A 16,660-nucleotide genomic window follows, 5' to 3' on the forward strand; every position below is an offset into this window, starting at 1 on the left:
GCTCCTTCCTGCCCCCCACTCCTCCCCCCATACCTCTAAATCCTCGCCAGCGTGAGTGGCTTCAGCAGCATGCTCCTCATGCCAGCGTTGGATTTCCCTCTGATGTCACTTCCTGGCCCCGTGACCTGGAAGTGATTCAGAGGGGAGCCAGGCTGGTGCGAGCAACAGGCAGGAGTCGTTGCTCGTGCAAGCAAAGATCTAGAGAGGTACAGGGGGAGGGATAGCACGAGTGTGGCGTGGTGTGGTGGGGTAGGGCGGAGAGGTGTCAGCACCCCCACCGACATGGTACCTAGGGCGGTCCACCTCCCCCTCCCCTCTTATTACACCACTGGCTGACAACTTGTCCCACCATCCAGTATTTCACTGAACATTTTAGCATAATGATGAATATACAGTTACCTGAAAAGCAGGCAAGAAAGCTAACATACGTTTAGATCTGTCTGAAACCATCTTCTGGAATCCATCTTGTGGGTCCATCATAGTCTAACACTCTGCTATCCAGTTCATGATGAAACCACACTGCCAGAATGATTTAATTCCTCAGGTAGCACATGGGTCCCTATCATGGGGAACTTACCTGTGTCTTGTAGTCAATCTGTTGCCTGATGAGTTTGTCCTCACTCAGCGAATAACGCGCTTCTCCAGTGATCGAGTCGATGGGACCTTTTTCCATCTGCTGTTTGATCGCGCAGAAGAGGGAGAAAAGCGGTTCCCCTGCACATTCCTTCCAAAGACAGACACCAAAGGAAGCAAATTAGTCCACTTACATTCAACAATTAACGTCGGCGGCCTTTGCTCCTCTGTTTCTCAGGGTATCTACAATGAATATGCATGAGATAGTTTTGCATGCATCATGACTGACGTATGTCAAACTCTCTCATCCATATTTGTTGGAGATATCCTGAACACTCGATTAGCTATGAGATAGGGAAGGACCATCCTGACTTTCTCTAATATACATATGTATAAAAGAAAACCACACCACCCAAAAGGAAAAACCGCACAAAAATCACTGATAAGTTATGTATATATGCTTTCACATTTATTTATATAGAATTTTTCATATTCAAAACAAAGTGCTCATTTAAACCAGACCATGGGAGGGGTCAGTGGCTTAGTAAGGTGGGATGGGGGGGCAGTCCGCCCAGGGCGCCATCTTGGTGGGGGCACCCATCCTCCTCTCTGCCCCCTTCCCCACCCCCACTACCGTGCACCTAACCCTTCCCTTCCCTCACACCTCTTTAACGTTCCCAGCGAGAGCAGGAACCCCCAAACCTGCTCCTCGTGCCAGCATCGGCTCTTCCTCCGATGCCACTTCGTGGACCCATGCCTAGAAAGTGACGTCAGAAGACGAGCCGACGCCGGCACGAGCGGCAGGCTGGGGTTGCTGTTCGCGCCGGGAACGCTAAAGAGGCACGGAGGAAGGGAAGGGGCAGGCACGCCTGGAAGGAAGGGGGTGGGGAAGGGACAGGGTGGGGGCGGAGAAGAGGGGAGGGGAGGGGTGCCACCGCCCTGGGGGGACTCTTACCCTCGCTATACCACTGGGAGGGGCTCGGGTGGGTCAGGGATGTTCCTAGAAATCATGCACTTAGACTCCATCGGATCTGCACCTAATTTAGGTGTGAGGATTTAGATCGGGTTTCAGTTGATATAAATCCTCATGGCCAAATCGAGGCAGAGATCCTGATGCTAAGGGCCGTTCCATAAACGTCTCCCATTTCAGAGCTCTGATTATAGTATAGCGCTTAGCACTCTTTCTTTTTTTACCTCCAGATTTGGGTCATTTATTCGGTGGGAGGGTGGACCACCCCAGGCGCTGTCTTGGTACGGGCGCTGGCACCTTTCCTCCTCTCTGACCCCCCCCTCCGCCCTCATCCACCACGTGTGCTTTCCCTTCCCCTGTACTTCCAACTCTTCTCCAGCGCGAGAAGTATCTCCATCCTACTGCTCATTCCAGCCTCAGCTCTCCCTCTAAAGTCACTTCCTGGTCGCTGGACCAGGAAGTGACATCAGAAGGAGAGCCAAAGTCGGTGGAGGCAGCAGGTTGGAGATGCTACTCACATCGGTGAACTTAAAGAGGTATGAGGGGGGGAAAGAAGAGAAGGCACGCGCCTGAATGGTGTGTGTGGGGGGGGGGGCCACCACCCTGGGCACCTCCTACCCTCCCTACGCCACTGCATCTACTAAATTTAGCCCAGGATGTGTAAAGCTTGCGCTATAAAGCGTTTATTCATAGAATATTCAATGAAACAGATTTTCTTAAGTTGGCTAGAATTCGTGAAATTAAAAACACGCATTTATTCAGAGAACAGCTTTTCATACTTAAGTTTTGGAGCTCGCCAATTCATTTACACCAGCCCTACAGCTGGCATTCAGTGGTTGCGTCTGACCACATACACGTCTAATACTCAATTCCGCTAGTAATCTATAAATAAATGCCTACTATTCAGAATACTAGCGGATATACCCAGTTGCGCCCCCAAGTTTAGGCTTGACCACTTCTGCCATGTCTATGACTGGTGTAAATGGTTGCGCACAGATGCACATTTGCACGCATAAATGTTGATGTTCTATAAGGTACGCACAAGAATAGCTGGAATGCCCACTTATGGGATGACCCCCCCCCCACCCTTTTTAGCCATGCATGAGAACACATAGACACCCATTTATACAATAGCGACGAAGTGAGTTTACGCACATACATGTCGTTTTGGCACTCAACTTCTATTAACATCCGTTTCAGCGCCTAACTTATGGCGCTCTTTTTTAAAATTACGCCATAGAGCAGGGGTCTCAAAGTCCCTCCTTGAGGGCCGCAATCCAGTCAGGTTTTCAGGATTTCCCCAATGAATATGCATGAGATCTATGAGCATACACTGCTTTCAACATCGATTTACTATATCCTCATTATATATTATCAAGGAGTTTCTTTAACATCAACCAAAGATCTTCCAAAGTCTAAACACTGTTAGTCCGGCTGGACTTAATAGTGAGGTTGAATGGCTGTCTCTGACCTAAGTTTTATAAATAAAGTTATTCCAGGGCTTAGCTGGGTGTCCTGTTATGATTGGTTCAAAAAGTCACATGATCTCAGGATATTTAAAGTAGGTAGTAGGATGCCGCCGCCATGTTAGAATGAAACAGAGACTGGCTGCGAGTCTGTTTGATGGTAAGAGAAGCTAGAGTAGAGATACGCTTGTTGAATATTTGATATTCTAACTATTTGATTGTCTTTTGTTATATTTCCTAGGGTATCTCCTTGAAACAGCCTAGCGAAATGTGGGTCCATGTCGGAGTCCCGTTTTAATACTGCAAGCAATTTAAAGCTACGTTATATATTAAGTTATTTATGACTACTAAAAGCACTTTAAATGACAAAGAAAGAGATTTGAGTGGTAGGCAGGGGGATAAGACCAACGAGGAGGCTAGCTACATTGAAATTCTGTACTTTCAACAGATTTATTCTGTACAGAAGTCGCCACTGAGCTCATATCCCATAACCAGAATATCAGACTGTATGAAGAGAAATGAAAAGTGACATTTGAAAGGATTAACAATATAACTTTCAAGTAAATCATAATATCTCAGAAGACTTTGGAAGATCGATGATGTTAAATAAACTCCATCTGCCACCAGGGGTGTCAGGTCAAAAGCGCGCCGGGACAAAGGCGCCCCCAGACAATTGAGCGCAGCGCGGAGGCGTGCGCCGCTCTAAATTACTGTTTTTATGGCTCCGACGGGGGTGCGTGGGGGGGAACCCCCCACTTTACTTAATAGACATTGCGCCGCATTGTGGGGCATTGTGGGGGGTTGTAACCCCCACACATTTTACTGAAAACTTAACTTTTTCCCTGTTTTTAGGGAAAAAGTTCAGTTTACAGTAAAATGTGGAGGGTTACAACCCCCCAAACCCCCCATAACGCCGGCGCGATGTCTATTAAGTAAACTGGGGGGGTTCCCCAACAAAAACCCCCGTCGGAGACCCTAAAAACTGTAATTATGTGCGGCGCGCACCTCCGCGCTGCGCTCAATTGTCGGCGCGCGCTTTTGTCTTTCGCGCCGTTGTCTATGAACCCCACCAGGGGCCGCTGCTGGTGTGAACCCCTATTCAATCCTGGGTAGTTTCCAGCAACCAACACTGAATATCCGGGGGGGTGGGGGGGAGTTATCCTTTATAATTTTCAACAACATATACAAGAAAATAAAACTTCTTGTGAGAGAAATACAGCAAAGATAAAGTTATATAATAATCATTCTAAATAAATGAAGTGTGGAATAATTGAATATCCTTCCTTAGACCACAACAATGATGATAGGGGGAGTTAAGGCCAGAATATACGAGAAGTGAATTTCTGAATCAATGAGGCAAAATAGTAAAAGGAAAGGCTTTTAACGCGGGTTTGCTTTCTTATAATTCATGGTGTCAACTTCAGGCTTTCTTTCTCAACTCCAGAAAGGATTTTAACTGGTCTGGGAGAAAAAAATACGGTATCCAGGTTTTTTAAAAGGCGGCTAGCTGATAATCGCTCAGCCAATATTCAGCGTTAACTGGCCGGTGTCAGGTCAAAAGCGCGCCGGGACAAAGGCGCACGCAGACAATTGAGAGCAGCGCGGAGGCGCGCGCCACAGAAAATTATTGTTTTTACGGCTCCGACGGGAGGGGGGGCGTGGGGCGGGAACCCCCCCACTTTACTTAATAGAGATCGCGCCGCATTGTGGGGGCATTGTGGGGGGTTGTAACCAGTGTTCCCGCTAAGCTGCGCTGGCGTGCGCTGGCGCACAAAATATTACATCGCAGCGCACAAGTTTCTCGTCACAGCGCACGGCGTACGGCAGATGGCAGGGCGGCGAGAGGAGAATCGGGCGAGTTGGCTCATAACTTGCTGGCGCCCGATATTTTTAGCTCACAGCGAAAAAAGTTTGCTCACAACACCCGCCCGCTTAGAGGGAGCACTGGTTGTAACCCCCCACATTTTACTGAAAACTTCACTTTTTCCCTGTTTTTAGGGAAAAAGTTAAGTGTTCAGTAAAATGTGGAGGGTTACAACCCCCCAAACCCCCCACAACGCCGGCGCGATCTCTATTAAGTAAACTGGGGGGGGGGGGGCTCCCCAACAAAACCCCCCGTCGGAGTCCCTAAAAACTGTAATTTTCTTTGGCGCGCGCCTCCGTCTTGCGCTCAGTTGTCGGCGCGCGCCTTTGTCTTTCGCCGAGTTGTCTATGCACCAACTGGCCAATGGCTAGCGTATAAACATAGGCTTGATATTTATGTGATCCTGCTTATGCACTAACCTTGGCCAGTTAGGGCTGAAAATAAGGGTTTATGTCAGACTTGCCCCCAGGATCGCCAACTAGCGTTTTAACGCTAAGGGCTCCTTTTACAAAACTGCGATAGCGTTTTTAGCGCATGCAGAATTGCCGCATGCGCTAAACCCGTGCTACGCGGCTGGAACTAACGCCAGCTCAATGCTGGCATTAGCGTCTAGCGTGCGCGGCAATCTAGCGCGCGCTAGTGGTTTTTCAGCTGGGAACTGATTACCTCCCACTGAAAATGGCTGGTTACCCACCAAGACACATGTTAACCAATCAGCAGGTGTTGTAGATTGGGTTAATAATAATAATAGCAACTTTATTTTTGTATACCGCTATACCACAAAGTTCAAAGCGGTTTACAGGGGAAGAGACTGTACATATACAGCGAAGATACAGACAGTAATTGTCAAGTGTATTGGTAACCAGTATTCAATTATAAGGAGGGACAGGGAAAGGAGGAGAGATGATTAGTCTTCGGTAGTTTTGGCCGGGAGGGAAGGGGTTAGAGAAATTTATCAAAGAGGTATGATTTGAGAGTTTTCCTGAAGGACAGGTAGGATGGAGCATATGAAATGAGGGTGGTCAGGCAATCATTCCATCTGCCAGCTTGGAATGAGAGAGTTACTAGTTCTGACTATCAGGACGGGGCAGAAATAGCTTCTTTTCAATATGAGCCAGATATTACATACATCCTGATCTCATTCCATGAAACATCAAAATCCCTACAATGAAGTCTCACAACCAAATGGAGAGATGTTGATATCTTGTACCCAGGACAAATGCAAGGAAGAACTGGCTAAGCAGGTACCAGGATATCAGACCCCCATGAGCCTCACCCTGTAATTGCATGATTGCCTTTTTGGACGGAAGGGGGAAAAGGTGTATTTCAAGTTTCAAGTTTATTTGAGTTTGATGTTTCGCTTATTAAAAACTAAGCGAATTACATAATAAAAAAATTATAGCATAAGACAAGGAGACAAGTTATTTTACATAAAAAGTTTCAGAGGGATGTGACAAACTGACAATACAGACGTACTAATATACATATAGGGAAGAACATTAGGAAGTAAAAGTTACATTTTGCTGTTTCCCAAAGGGAAGAAAAGGGATATGTGGAAGGTAGGGTCGAACATAAGGTTAGGGTAAGATATAAGAGGAGATATAGACAGTTTAGTTCTTCACGGAAAGAGTCGTTCTAAAGGTTAAATGAGGCTTTAAAGAGAAATGTTTTTAAATTAGTTTTAAATAATTTCTTTTATTTCTCTAATATATAGCGGGAGATTGTTCCATATAAGAGGGGCCATGACTGAAAAAATGTCATGGCGTCTAGTTCCTATTATTTTCAGTGAGGGGACCATTAATAGCCCTTGAGTATTAGACCGAAGCGAACGATTTGAAATATGAGGAATTAAGAGTCGATCTATAAACTGTGGTTCATTAGTAGATATTGTTTTATGTACTAATAATGCTATTTTATATGTTATGCGTTGATTGATAGGTAACCAATGAGATTTTATCAAATAAGGGGTTACATGATCGTATTTCTTCCCTTGGTGAATTATTTTGATTGCAATATTTTGTATTATTTGTAAGCGTCTTTGATCTTTGTGAGTGATATTCATGAGAAGTGAATTGCAGTAATCTAGCTTGGATATTATGAGGGAATGTAATAAGATGTTTAGGGATTTTGGTTCCAGATATTTTGACATAGAACAAATTAAACGTAGACGATAGAAACAACTTTTAACTATTTATTGTGTTCAATGCTCAAAATCTCAACGGCTGGGGCCTCCTATGGGCCCAAACTCCCAGCCCTTTTAATGCCTCTCAGCGCCTTTGTACAGAAGGCGGCAAGTTTCAAAACCTGCTGCTATCAGTTGACGGCCAGAGCGTTTCTGCGTTATTTAATTGTCAAAATACCTCAACACATTTCTAACATAAATTTGACAGCGGATTCCACTCCCGGGCTCAGAGCAGAACACTGCGGCATTGGAAAACAAAGACGCTTTACGATCTTTTCTTTATTTTTCCCAGTTCTTTGCTAGCGAACATTTTTCTGATGTCTGCGACATGGCCGATGTTATCTAAAGCAAGCACAATCTTCTTTCATGTTCTTTCTCCCCCCCCCCTACTTTGTCTTTTTTATTCTTTCCAAGTTCTTTTTAATTTTCTATTGCAGTATAGTACCAGGTTCCTCCCCCCTAGTCCCAGTCTTTCCCCCCCCCCCCCTCTACCATTTAATTTGTGACCCAAACACGTGCAGGACACAGGTCAAATTCTCTTCTTGTAAATCCTGAAGAAAACATTAATAATCGTGGAGAGAGGTTTCCCTGCTCCCGGTACCTGCCATGTAATGAATTTATCTGAAAGCAATGTGTTGCTTCTTGCAGGGCCGGCTTCTGCCCCTTATCAGATCTGACTTATGGCAACAGCAAGAAGGTGAGTGGCTGAGTGGAAAACAAGCCTTTTGCAAGAAATATTCTGCTATGTGACGTTCTCTAATTCCCTGTATTGTGGCTGGATCTGAGGAAAAAAGATACCCAATCAAACTGGTTTAACCTCTGCGGGCGCTGCGTACCCACGATTAAAGCAGTTTTGCTTTGGCAGTTGCCCAGGAAAAGTGCAATAGAGAGCTTCTTACCCTGAAATAGCGTCTCCTGCAGGAACCCTTTCACCTATGCAGGTAAAGTTTGAACAGGGTGTCTGATTTATTAATAATAATAATAACAGTTTATATACCGCAGGACCGTGAAGTTCTGTGCGGTTTACAAAGATTAGAAAGATGCTACAAATTGAGTGGATCTTACATAGTTGGAGATTAGTGGCTGACAGTTTAAGAGATCAGTTGTTATGGGAGAGATTGTACAGAGCCGTTGTACAGAGCCATGGTGAGGCCTCACTTGGAGTAGTGTTCAGTTTTGGAGACCACACTACCGAAAGGACGTGCTGAGGATTGAGTCGGTTCAGCGAACGGCCACCAGGATGGTCTTGGGGCTCAAGGATCTCACGTATGAAGAAAGACTAAAGAAATTGCGGCTGTACTCACTTGAGGAAAGAAGAGAACGGGGAGATATGATTGAAACGTATAAGTACATCACGGGACGCATCGAGTCAGAAGATGATATCTTCTGGCTCATGGGACCCTCAACCACCAGAGGGCATCCGATGAAAATCAGGGGAGGGAAGTTTCATGGTGACTCCAGGAAGTACTTCTTCACCGAAAGAGTGGTGGATCATTGGAACAGACTCCCACTCCAGGTGATAACGGCCAGCAGCGTGACGGATTTTAAGAAAAAATGGGATACTCAAGTGGGATCTTTAAGGGAGTAAATTCAGCGGGGGGGGGGGATATTTGGAATGGGCAGACTTGGTGGGCTATAGCCCTTTTCTGCCGCTTTTTTCTATGTTTCTATGAGATTGAGATGGGGAAGAGGTAAAACGCGGAGCTCACGGATCTAAACCCGCACGTCCTTAAAAATATGAGGTCCGTGCTGCCGTGAGTTTAGCTGCCCAATTCTCCAATCGGCTCAAGTCACTCTGGAGTTCCTCACCGTCCTTCTGAGGTTTGATTGGGGAGCCTGGGGTGGGTGACCAGACTAGATTTTTATTGCAGTAATGCTCTGTGTTTGCAGGTTACTGTAATGCAGCTACAGTAGGAGACTTTGGTTAAATGCAGCGGGGAAGGGTTTGGGATGCAATCTTGAGTTTATACCCCCAGGAACACACTGCAGAAACGCTTGAAAAGATTTGCATAATTCCATATGCAACAACCCAAGACAAGTCCTGCAGGAGAAAACGTATGGAGACACAGCCCAAGTTTTTGGCCTTGTGCTATAAATTAGCTCGATGGCTTGGGCCCATTTCCATATAAATCTGATCATCAATCTCTTTAGCAATTCACAACCGGGTTCTCGATGTGAAATGTAGGCCCAGGACGCGGGCAAAAATATATATCCGTTGTCTAAATATTTGTTTGTTTAATTAACGCTATTTCATGTGTCATTTCCAGCAGGCCTGGGTGGTACAATTTCTCTTGTCAGAGCTCAATCTGCAGGCAGCGCCCTGGTTTTAATTATGGCCTAATGTAAATGTGAGGCTTAAAACCAAGACCGCAACGGATCCCTCCGCTGGAAAAGACAGAAAAGGACTAGAATTTGTCCTTGCCTGAAGTTCGGTGTGGGTAGTTTTGAAGTAACATAGTAACATAGTAGATGACGGCAGATAAAGACCCAAATGGTCCATCCAGTCTGCCCAACCTGATTCAATTTAAATTTTTTTCTTTTTTTTTTAATTTTTTCTTCTTAGCTATTTCTGGGCAAGAATCCAAAGCTTTACCCGGTACTGTGCTTGGGTTCCAACTGCCGAAATCTCTGTTAAGACTTACTCCAGCCCATCTACACCCTCCCAGCCATTGAAGCCCTCCCCTGCCCATCCTCCACCAAACGGCCATACACAGACACAGACCGTGCTAGGGCCTAGTTCAATATTTAATATTATTTTCCGATTCTAGATCCTCTGTGTTCATCCCACGCTTCTTTGAACTCAGTCACAGTTTTACTCTCCACCACCTCTCTCGGGAGCGCATTCCAGGCATCCACTACCCTCTCCGTAAAGTAGAATTTCCTAACATTGCCCCTGAATCTACCACCCCTCAACCTCAAATTATGTCCTCTGGTTTTACTATTTTCCTTTCTCTGGAAAAGATTTTGTTCTACGTTAATACCCTTCAAGTATTTGAAGTGACTTGAAGATTATTTCGCGTCATCGCGATTTAAACAGCTAGGAGAGGCGACTGGCCGTTTCAATTGCTTACGTAGGGTTATCCAGAGATATTCAGTCAGTGGTGCAGTGAGGGTGAAAGGTGCCCCTCTCCCACCCTCTTCTCTACCCCCCCCCCACGTACACGTGCCCTCTCCCTTCCCCCGTACCTTTTTAACATTCGCGGTGCAAGCGGCAAAAAGGTGATGTCAGAGGAAGAGCCGAGGCTGACGCAAATATTAAAAAGGTACAGGGAAGGGAAGCGACGTGCGCACGCTGTAGTGAGAAGGGGGGGGAGAGGGGGACGGGGATGGCAGAGGCGCTTACGACGCCACTGTATTCACTTAAATGGACGGTCTGGGGACGAAGCAAGAGCAGCGCAGCGCAGAAATGTAGCTCGTTAGAGGCGATTTTCAATATTTATTTATGTTTATTTAAGATTTGATCTATTGCTCCTGCATTTTACTGACCTAAGCGGTTCACAACGTATCAAACTAAAATGAAATTAAGTACTTGAGAAAAATGACCCTATCTGCCCCGAAGGCTCACAATCTGGCTAAAGGACCTGATTAAAATAAAAATACGTAATACATTTCCAAAATCAAAAATCAAAGAAATAGAAAATTAAAAATAAAATAAAACAAATTTAAGAGATGGAAAAGTCTCTATAGCGGCCTGATAGCAAACGGTCCTATTTTAGTGCAGGCTATGACTCCCGGCACAGCCCATTTCACAGATCCGACACTGGCAGAGCTTAAGAGCATCAAAGTAATTAACATTTCTAAAACATATCCACTAAAACTGTTCGATGAAATAAATAAACCCAAATCAACACGAATCGGTACAAATGAAGGCAGACTGCGGTCCCCATTCCATTCTTCAATTCGGGCAGAGCCATTGGGAAAAAAATGTGCTTTTAGATGTCTCTTAAAATTTTGAAATGATGCAAACTGTCCTATCTTTATGTGTAGGGCTAGCAGATCTTTACTTCCCAAAAATGAAGATGTGTACCCCCCTCATCCCCAGCCCAACACAAACCTCGTCTTTGGGGGCCGTGTCTGGAGGGCAACCACACATGCGTGGATGACCTTCACACGCCCTTCCCCTCCTTCTATTCAATGTCTTTGTTAAACGTTTGCCTTTTTGAGACCCTTGAACACCTATGTTTTGCTTTTAAATAGACGGCTTGAAAGGCGGTATCTAATATAATAAAATGCTAGGCCGCGCATGCGCACTAAAAAAAACGTGTTCCCTGATCCGTCCCGAAAACACGAGTGCGCATGCGCGCGTTTTACGTCATCACCTACTCTCCACCTTGCGCCACCAATCACTGTCATCACTTGCTCTCTACCTCGCACCACCGATCACTCCTCCTGCACTATGCCACGCCAGGCATGTCCGCAACCGGCCTCGAGCTCCTGGGGGCCGGCGGCGTGAGCCGCCCGGCGGTGCAGTGCTGAGGTCCCACCTCCGCCGTACACGGCGCCGCCAGACCCGGCCCTACACTGAGATCCGCGATCTGGTTGCCATGGAAACCCCGCCGCAGCCTCGCGGCTAGGTAGGGGGACAACAATCGCGCTTATGTTCAAGCCGCCGCCACGACTCCTCTCTCGAACCGCACCAGGATCGAGAGAGGAGCTGCGGCGGGGGCTTGAGCATAAGAGCCATTGTTGTCCCCCTACCTAGCAGGCGGCCTTCCTCACCCGGCCCCACCGTTCCTTCCCTTCAGTTCACCTCCGCCTATGTTAAAAGGAGCTGCTTTGAAATTGGAGCCCTGCCGCCACCGTAACACGTTCCCTTTGCCGCGGTCCCATATGTCAGAGAAGGAGCGGGACCAAGGCAGAGGGGAATGTGCTACGGCAGTGGCAGGCCTCCGATTTCGACGCGGCTCCTTTTAACATTGGTGGAGCTGCACTGCACTTGATGGAGGGAGGGAAGGAAAGGTGGTTGTGCGCTGTTGAGCTCCTCTTTGCCCTCAGACCCTCTCCTAACTGCTCCCTCCTGTCTCAGACCACTGGGGGGAGGTGCCTGTCTTCAGCTGCCGGGATGGAGGGAGGGAAGAAGAAAGAAGGGGCCCTGGCAAGCGAGTTATCAAAAGCCAACCATAGCCTGGGACCCCTACATGATATGAATAATGACCAGAAAACAAAAGGTAAGAAAAATAATTTTATTTTCTGTTTTGTGATTACAATATGTCAGATTTGAAATGTGTCTTGAGGGAGGCTACTGCCACGGCTTTGGACAGAGGGGTACCATTTTCGTGGGAGCCGGTCTTCGGAGAGGCTTGGGACGTGGGGACGGATGCGGGAGGGGCTGCCGCTGCGAAGGGCTTTGGTGGGGGAGCCAGCCAGACTGCAAGTGTGGGGACGTTGTAAGCGCGGATTGGTCAAGGAGCCGCCGCTGCTGAGGCTTTGAAATTGCTCTCCCACCGTCACTCCCTCCCGCCCCGGCTCTGCCTCTGCCCCTGCCCAAGTTCAAAAGCAGGAGACATCTAGCACCCGTTAATCTAACGGGCTTAAACACTAGTATCAAAATAAAAATAGACTAGAAACGCCCTGTGGCAGAAATCCAACTTATGGACCTCTATGCAACAGTTTTGGAAAGGACCCCAGGTGTGATGGGAATTCATCTTAGAAGATACGGGAGCAAGTAAAAAGGTGCTCCTTTCTTCCCTGGATATCCCTGTGCTCCATCTGAGCAGAATTTAAATCACTTGAAATCAGCGTTATCACTTCTGCTCATTGCCACGGCTACATACTGGAAGGACATGACTATGCAGAAAGTGCCTTCACAAACATGTTAGATTATACTGTAATTTCCAGTCTGTAACACTATAAATGAGTGTGGAGAGCAGGGCAGGATTAACCAATAGGCCCGAAATGGTCAGGGGGGCCCGATGAAGGAGGGCATCAACATAGTTTTTTCCAAACGGTGATAGGCTCCTCCAGCATCGATCGGCAACGCGGGCCCCCCCCCCCCCCCCGATCGGCAACATGGACCCCCCGATTGGCAATGCGGACCCCCCCCATCAACAGCAAGTAAGACAAGCAAGCAACACGGGTAAGAAAGGCAACGAGAACTGTAATTTTGCAAGTGGTGCTGCTTGCCCAAAGCTTCTCTCCGACGCAGCTTCCTGTTTCCGCTTGGGCGCATGGTGGAGTGGGGCGGGGAGGGGACCCAGTGTACTTGTATGCCTAGGGGCCCTCGACGAATTAATCCTGCCCTGGTGAAGAGTAAGAGGTTGTATCGGGGTGCTTCCTCTTCCCTGCCTCAGTTATTTGTTCTGTCTTTATGAGGTAATACAAAATAGTTTCTCCCAGCGAGGCAAAGAACTCGCTAAAGCCACCAAAGGCAGATGAAACCTGAAACCACAGAATCTTCTGTTTTTAGTCCCCCCCTCCCCACCTTCGTTTCTTCCTCTTTACCTTCAGAAACTTGTATAGCAGGAATGTAAACCAGTTGGTGAGCATCTTCTCTGCGACTGACTCCGTCCTGAAAAGAAACATAAAGGCAACAACAACAAAAAAAATGTTATTTCTAGAAGTTATGCATGCAGAAAAGAGACACTGAGACTTTCTGCCTTGTATATTTAAATACATATTAAAGTCCAGAAAATATTAAGCTGTAACCTTGGCTTCAGTCCACTCATCAGAAGCGGAGAACCGGAGTAGAACCGGAGTCATACTACCAGGGGGCGCTGAAAAGTTCTCAGCCCAACCAAGAAGAAAATGACTAGGATATGATTCAACCAATGATCTGAAACAATGTCAAAGCACAGAATTTTGTTTCTGCAGATTGGTACTTAACGAAATAAGCTACAGTGGCAAAATAACGTTCAGAATTTAGGAAGTTGGTAGGGCTGAGAACTTTTCAGCACTCCTTGTGAGCCAAGTACAGGACAATAAAGCCATTGTGACATCACTCATGAAGTTGGCTCTTACTGGTGGAATGAGGCATTGTGACATCACAGTCTCAGCTCTGGTTCCACTACCAGGAAGTGCAGAAAAGTTCTCAGCCCTACGTTATCATAATCTCAAATTTTATTGCCCCTAATCATCCTTTACTAAAGCGCTCTGAATCCAGTAGGAGATAAAGTGGTCTATAAGACACCATTAGCATAGCATAGCAGATAAGCATACCCATTTGCTCCCTCAGAGACCTGGCATAAGCGGGCATGCCTAAAAGTATAGAGGTTTCTGCTGACTCATGTTGGTTTCATGCTGACTCCAGCTGCAGCCTGATTGAAGACCTTGCGGTGATGCCAGTTTTGAGATAAGTGGTTTTTCCTTATACAATTTTCTCATGAGAAGAGGTTTTTGGACCGTGTGCTGGCTGGACAGGGAGATGGTGCTATGATGTGGCAGATGTGACCATTACCACGAGGGATGGTTTTTATCACTAACTGAGCACTTTGCTCTCATTTTAAACAATTTAAAAATTTTTTAAAAAATTATTAGTGAGAGATCCATTCTATTATTTTCTGTTTTGGGGTTTTTGTGGGGTTTTTTTTTTTTTTGCAAAGATCTAAAGTAATTTTTCTGCTTTTGTTTTCCTGATTTTCATTGTTTAAAGTACAGTGGTACCTCGGTTTACGAGTGCACCGGTTTGCGAGTGTTTTGCAAGACGAGTAAAACATTTGCAAAATCGGTGCCTCAGAAACCGAGCATGGCTCGATTTACGAGCACCCCCCCCGCCACGATCCGACCCCCCCGACACGATTGGGCACCCCCCCGCCACGATCCGACCCCCCCGCCACGATTGGGCCCCCCCTACACGATCCAACCCCCCCTGACACAATTGGGCACCCCCCCGCCGCTTCTTACCCTCATCTGGGCACTCTTGAAAAATCGGCCTCCTCGTGAACGTGAACTCGCAGGCCTTGAGCATGCTCAGATGCTCAAGGCCCAGCAGACGAGGAGGCCAATTTTCAAGAGTGCCCAGATGAGGGTAAGAAGCGGCGGGGGGGTGCCCAATTGTGTCGGGGGGGATGTCGGATCGTGTCGGGGGAGGTCAGATCGTGTCGGGGAGTGCCTAATCGTGTCGGGGGGGGTCGGATCGTGTCGGGGGGGGTGCCGGATCGCAGGGGGGGTGCCTGATCGCAGGGGGGGGGCCTTCGAGGCGAGCAATGCCGGTTCTTGGGGGGGGGGGGAACGCATCAAAGCGAGTTTCCATTATTTCCTATGGGGAAACTCGCTTTGATAAACAAGCATTTTGGATTACGAGCATGCTCCTGGAACGGATTATACTCGTAATCCAAGGTACCACTGTATTCTAAAATGCAATCTGTGTGCCTAGATGCCGTTAAATAATACCTGCGCTGCATCCAGGCATCCAAATGGAGGCTCCCGGTTACAGAACTGCCCCCCCCCCCCCCAATGTGGATAGCGGTGTACGCATTCCAGTGAGCGCTTGCACATTTCCCATCATCTTACCTCCTGAGCAGCAGCTTGGGATGGTTCTTGCTCTCCAGGTTCTTGTCGATGAGGTCAGACAGCAGCTGCTTCAGGACATCGGTCGCGTACTCCAGCTTGCTTTGCAGCACAGTCATGATGAGCGAGGCCACATTGCCCCGGTCTCTCATGGAGAAGCTTCGCTGGGACTCCAGGGTGCGGATGAAGGACAGCAGGAAAACCTTGTTGTTAATCATCTGTGCGAACAGCTTTAAGCCCTTCTCCACCCGTTCCTGCCTGTAGCCCGGAACCTGTCGTAGGAAGAGGGTAGCTCGGTTATTCAGGAGGCAAAAGAAACGCAAACCAACTAAGCGGATCCCACAGCCTCCATTTGCACAGGACCAACCTGGATGCAGACTCTAGTCTGCGTTCTGTAAAATAAACTGAAAATCTACCTGCCCTGGTAGTGAGTGGCATAGTAAGGGGGCGAGGGACACCCCTCCTCTCTGCTCCCTTCCCCCCTCTCTCCTCCCTTCCCCCCTCTCTGCTCCCTTCCCCCCTCTCTCCTCCCTTCCCCCCTCTCTTCTCCCTTCCCCCCTCTCTCCTCCCTTCCCCCTTCCTCCCTTCCTCCCTCTCTGCTCCCTTCCCCTCTCTCCTTGCCTTCCCCCATACCTAGGGTGACCAGATTTTCCATCTGGAAAATCCAGACTCCTAGGCCTCCCCCCAGGCCCACCCAGTTCCACCCATCCATGCCCCAGTCCTTCCCCAAATCTTGTCCCAGTTCCGCCTCCAATCTCACCCCAGCTCTGCCCCCCCCCACCTCGCTGCTTGCTCTCGTCTGGCAGGACATCCGCACATGCGACGACCTCACGTGCCCACGCGCGTGACTTCATCGCGTTGTACCCACGCATGCGCAGATGGCCTCCTGCCCGAAGGAGTGCTTTTCAAAACCTGGACAAAGTGCCGGGTTTTGAAAAGCCGTCCGGGGAAATCCGGACGCCTGGTAACACTACCCGTACCTTTTTTTTAACTTCCCCAGCGCAAGGTTGCTGCCCGCGTCAGCATCGGCGCTGTCTCTGACATCACTTCCAGGGCCTGCGCCTATGAAGTGACGTCAGAGGGCGTGCCAACACCTACATGGGCATGTTGCTCATGCCGGAGAAGTTAAAAAGGTAAGGGGAAAGAAGGGGGGACACATG

The 16,660-nt window shown here is 47.8% G+C and overlaps 1 protein-coding gene across 2 annotated transcripts in view; it reads right to left on the reverse strand.

Annotated features, from left to right (window-relative positions):
- Positions 1-16,660, reverse strand: part of PLXNA4 (plexin A4) — a 1,110,463-nt gene that overhangs the window by 124,282 nt on the left and 969,521 nt on the right. For both annotated transcript variants that reach the window (XM_033958729.1, XM_033958728.1), the window contains exons 22-24: positions 15,504-15,772; positions 13,497-13,563; positions 578-724 (exon numbers count right to left, since the gene is read on the reverse strand). In XM_033958729.1, coding sequence (XP_033814620.1) covers positions 578-724; positions 13,497-13,563; positions 15,504-15,772 — 483 coding nt within the window. The remainder of the gene's footprint in view (positions 1-577; positions 725-13,496; positions 13,564-15,503; positions 15,773-16,660) is intronic.

Source organism: Geotrypetes seraphini, chromosome 9, assembly GCF_902459505.1.
Source record: "Geotrypetes seraphini chromosome 9, aGeoSer1.1, whole genome shotgun sequence".
NCBI classification, from domain to species: Eukaryota; Metazoa; Chordata; class Amphibia; order Gymnophiona; family Dermophiidae; genus Geotrypetes; species Geotrypetes seraphini.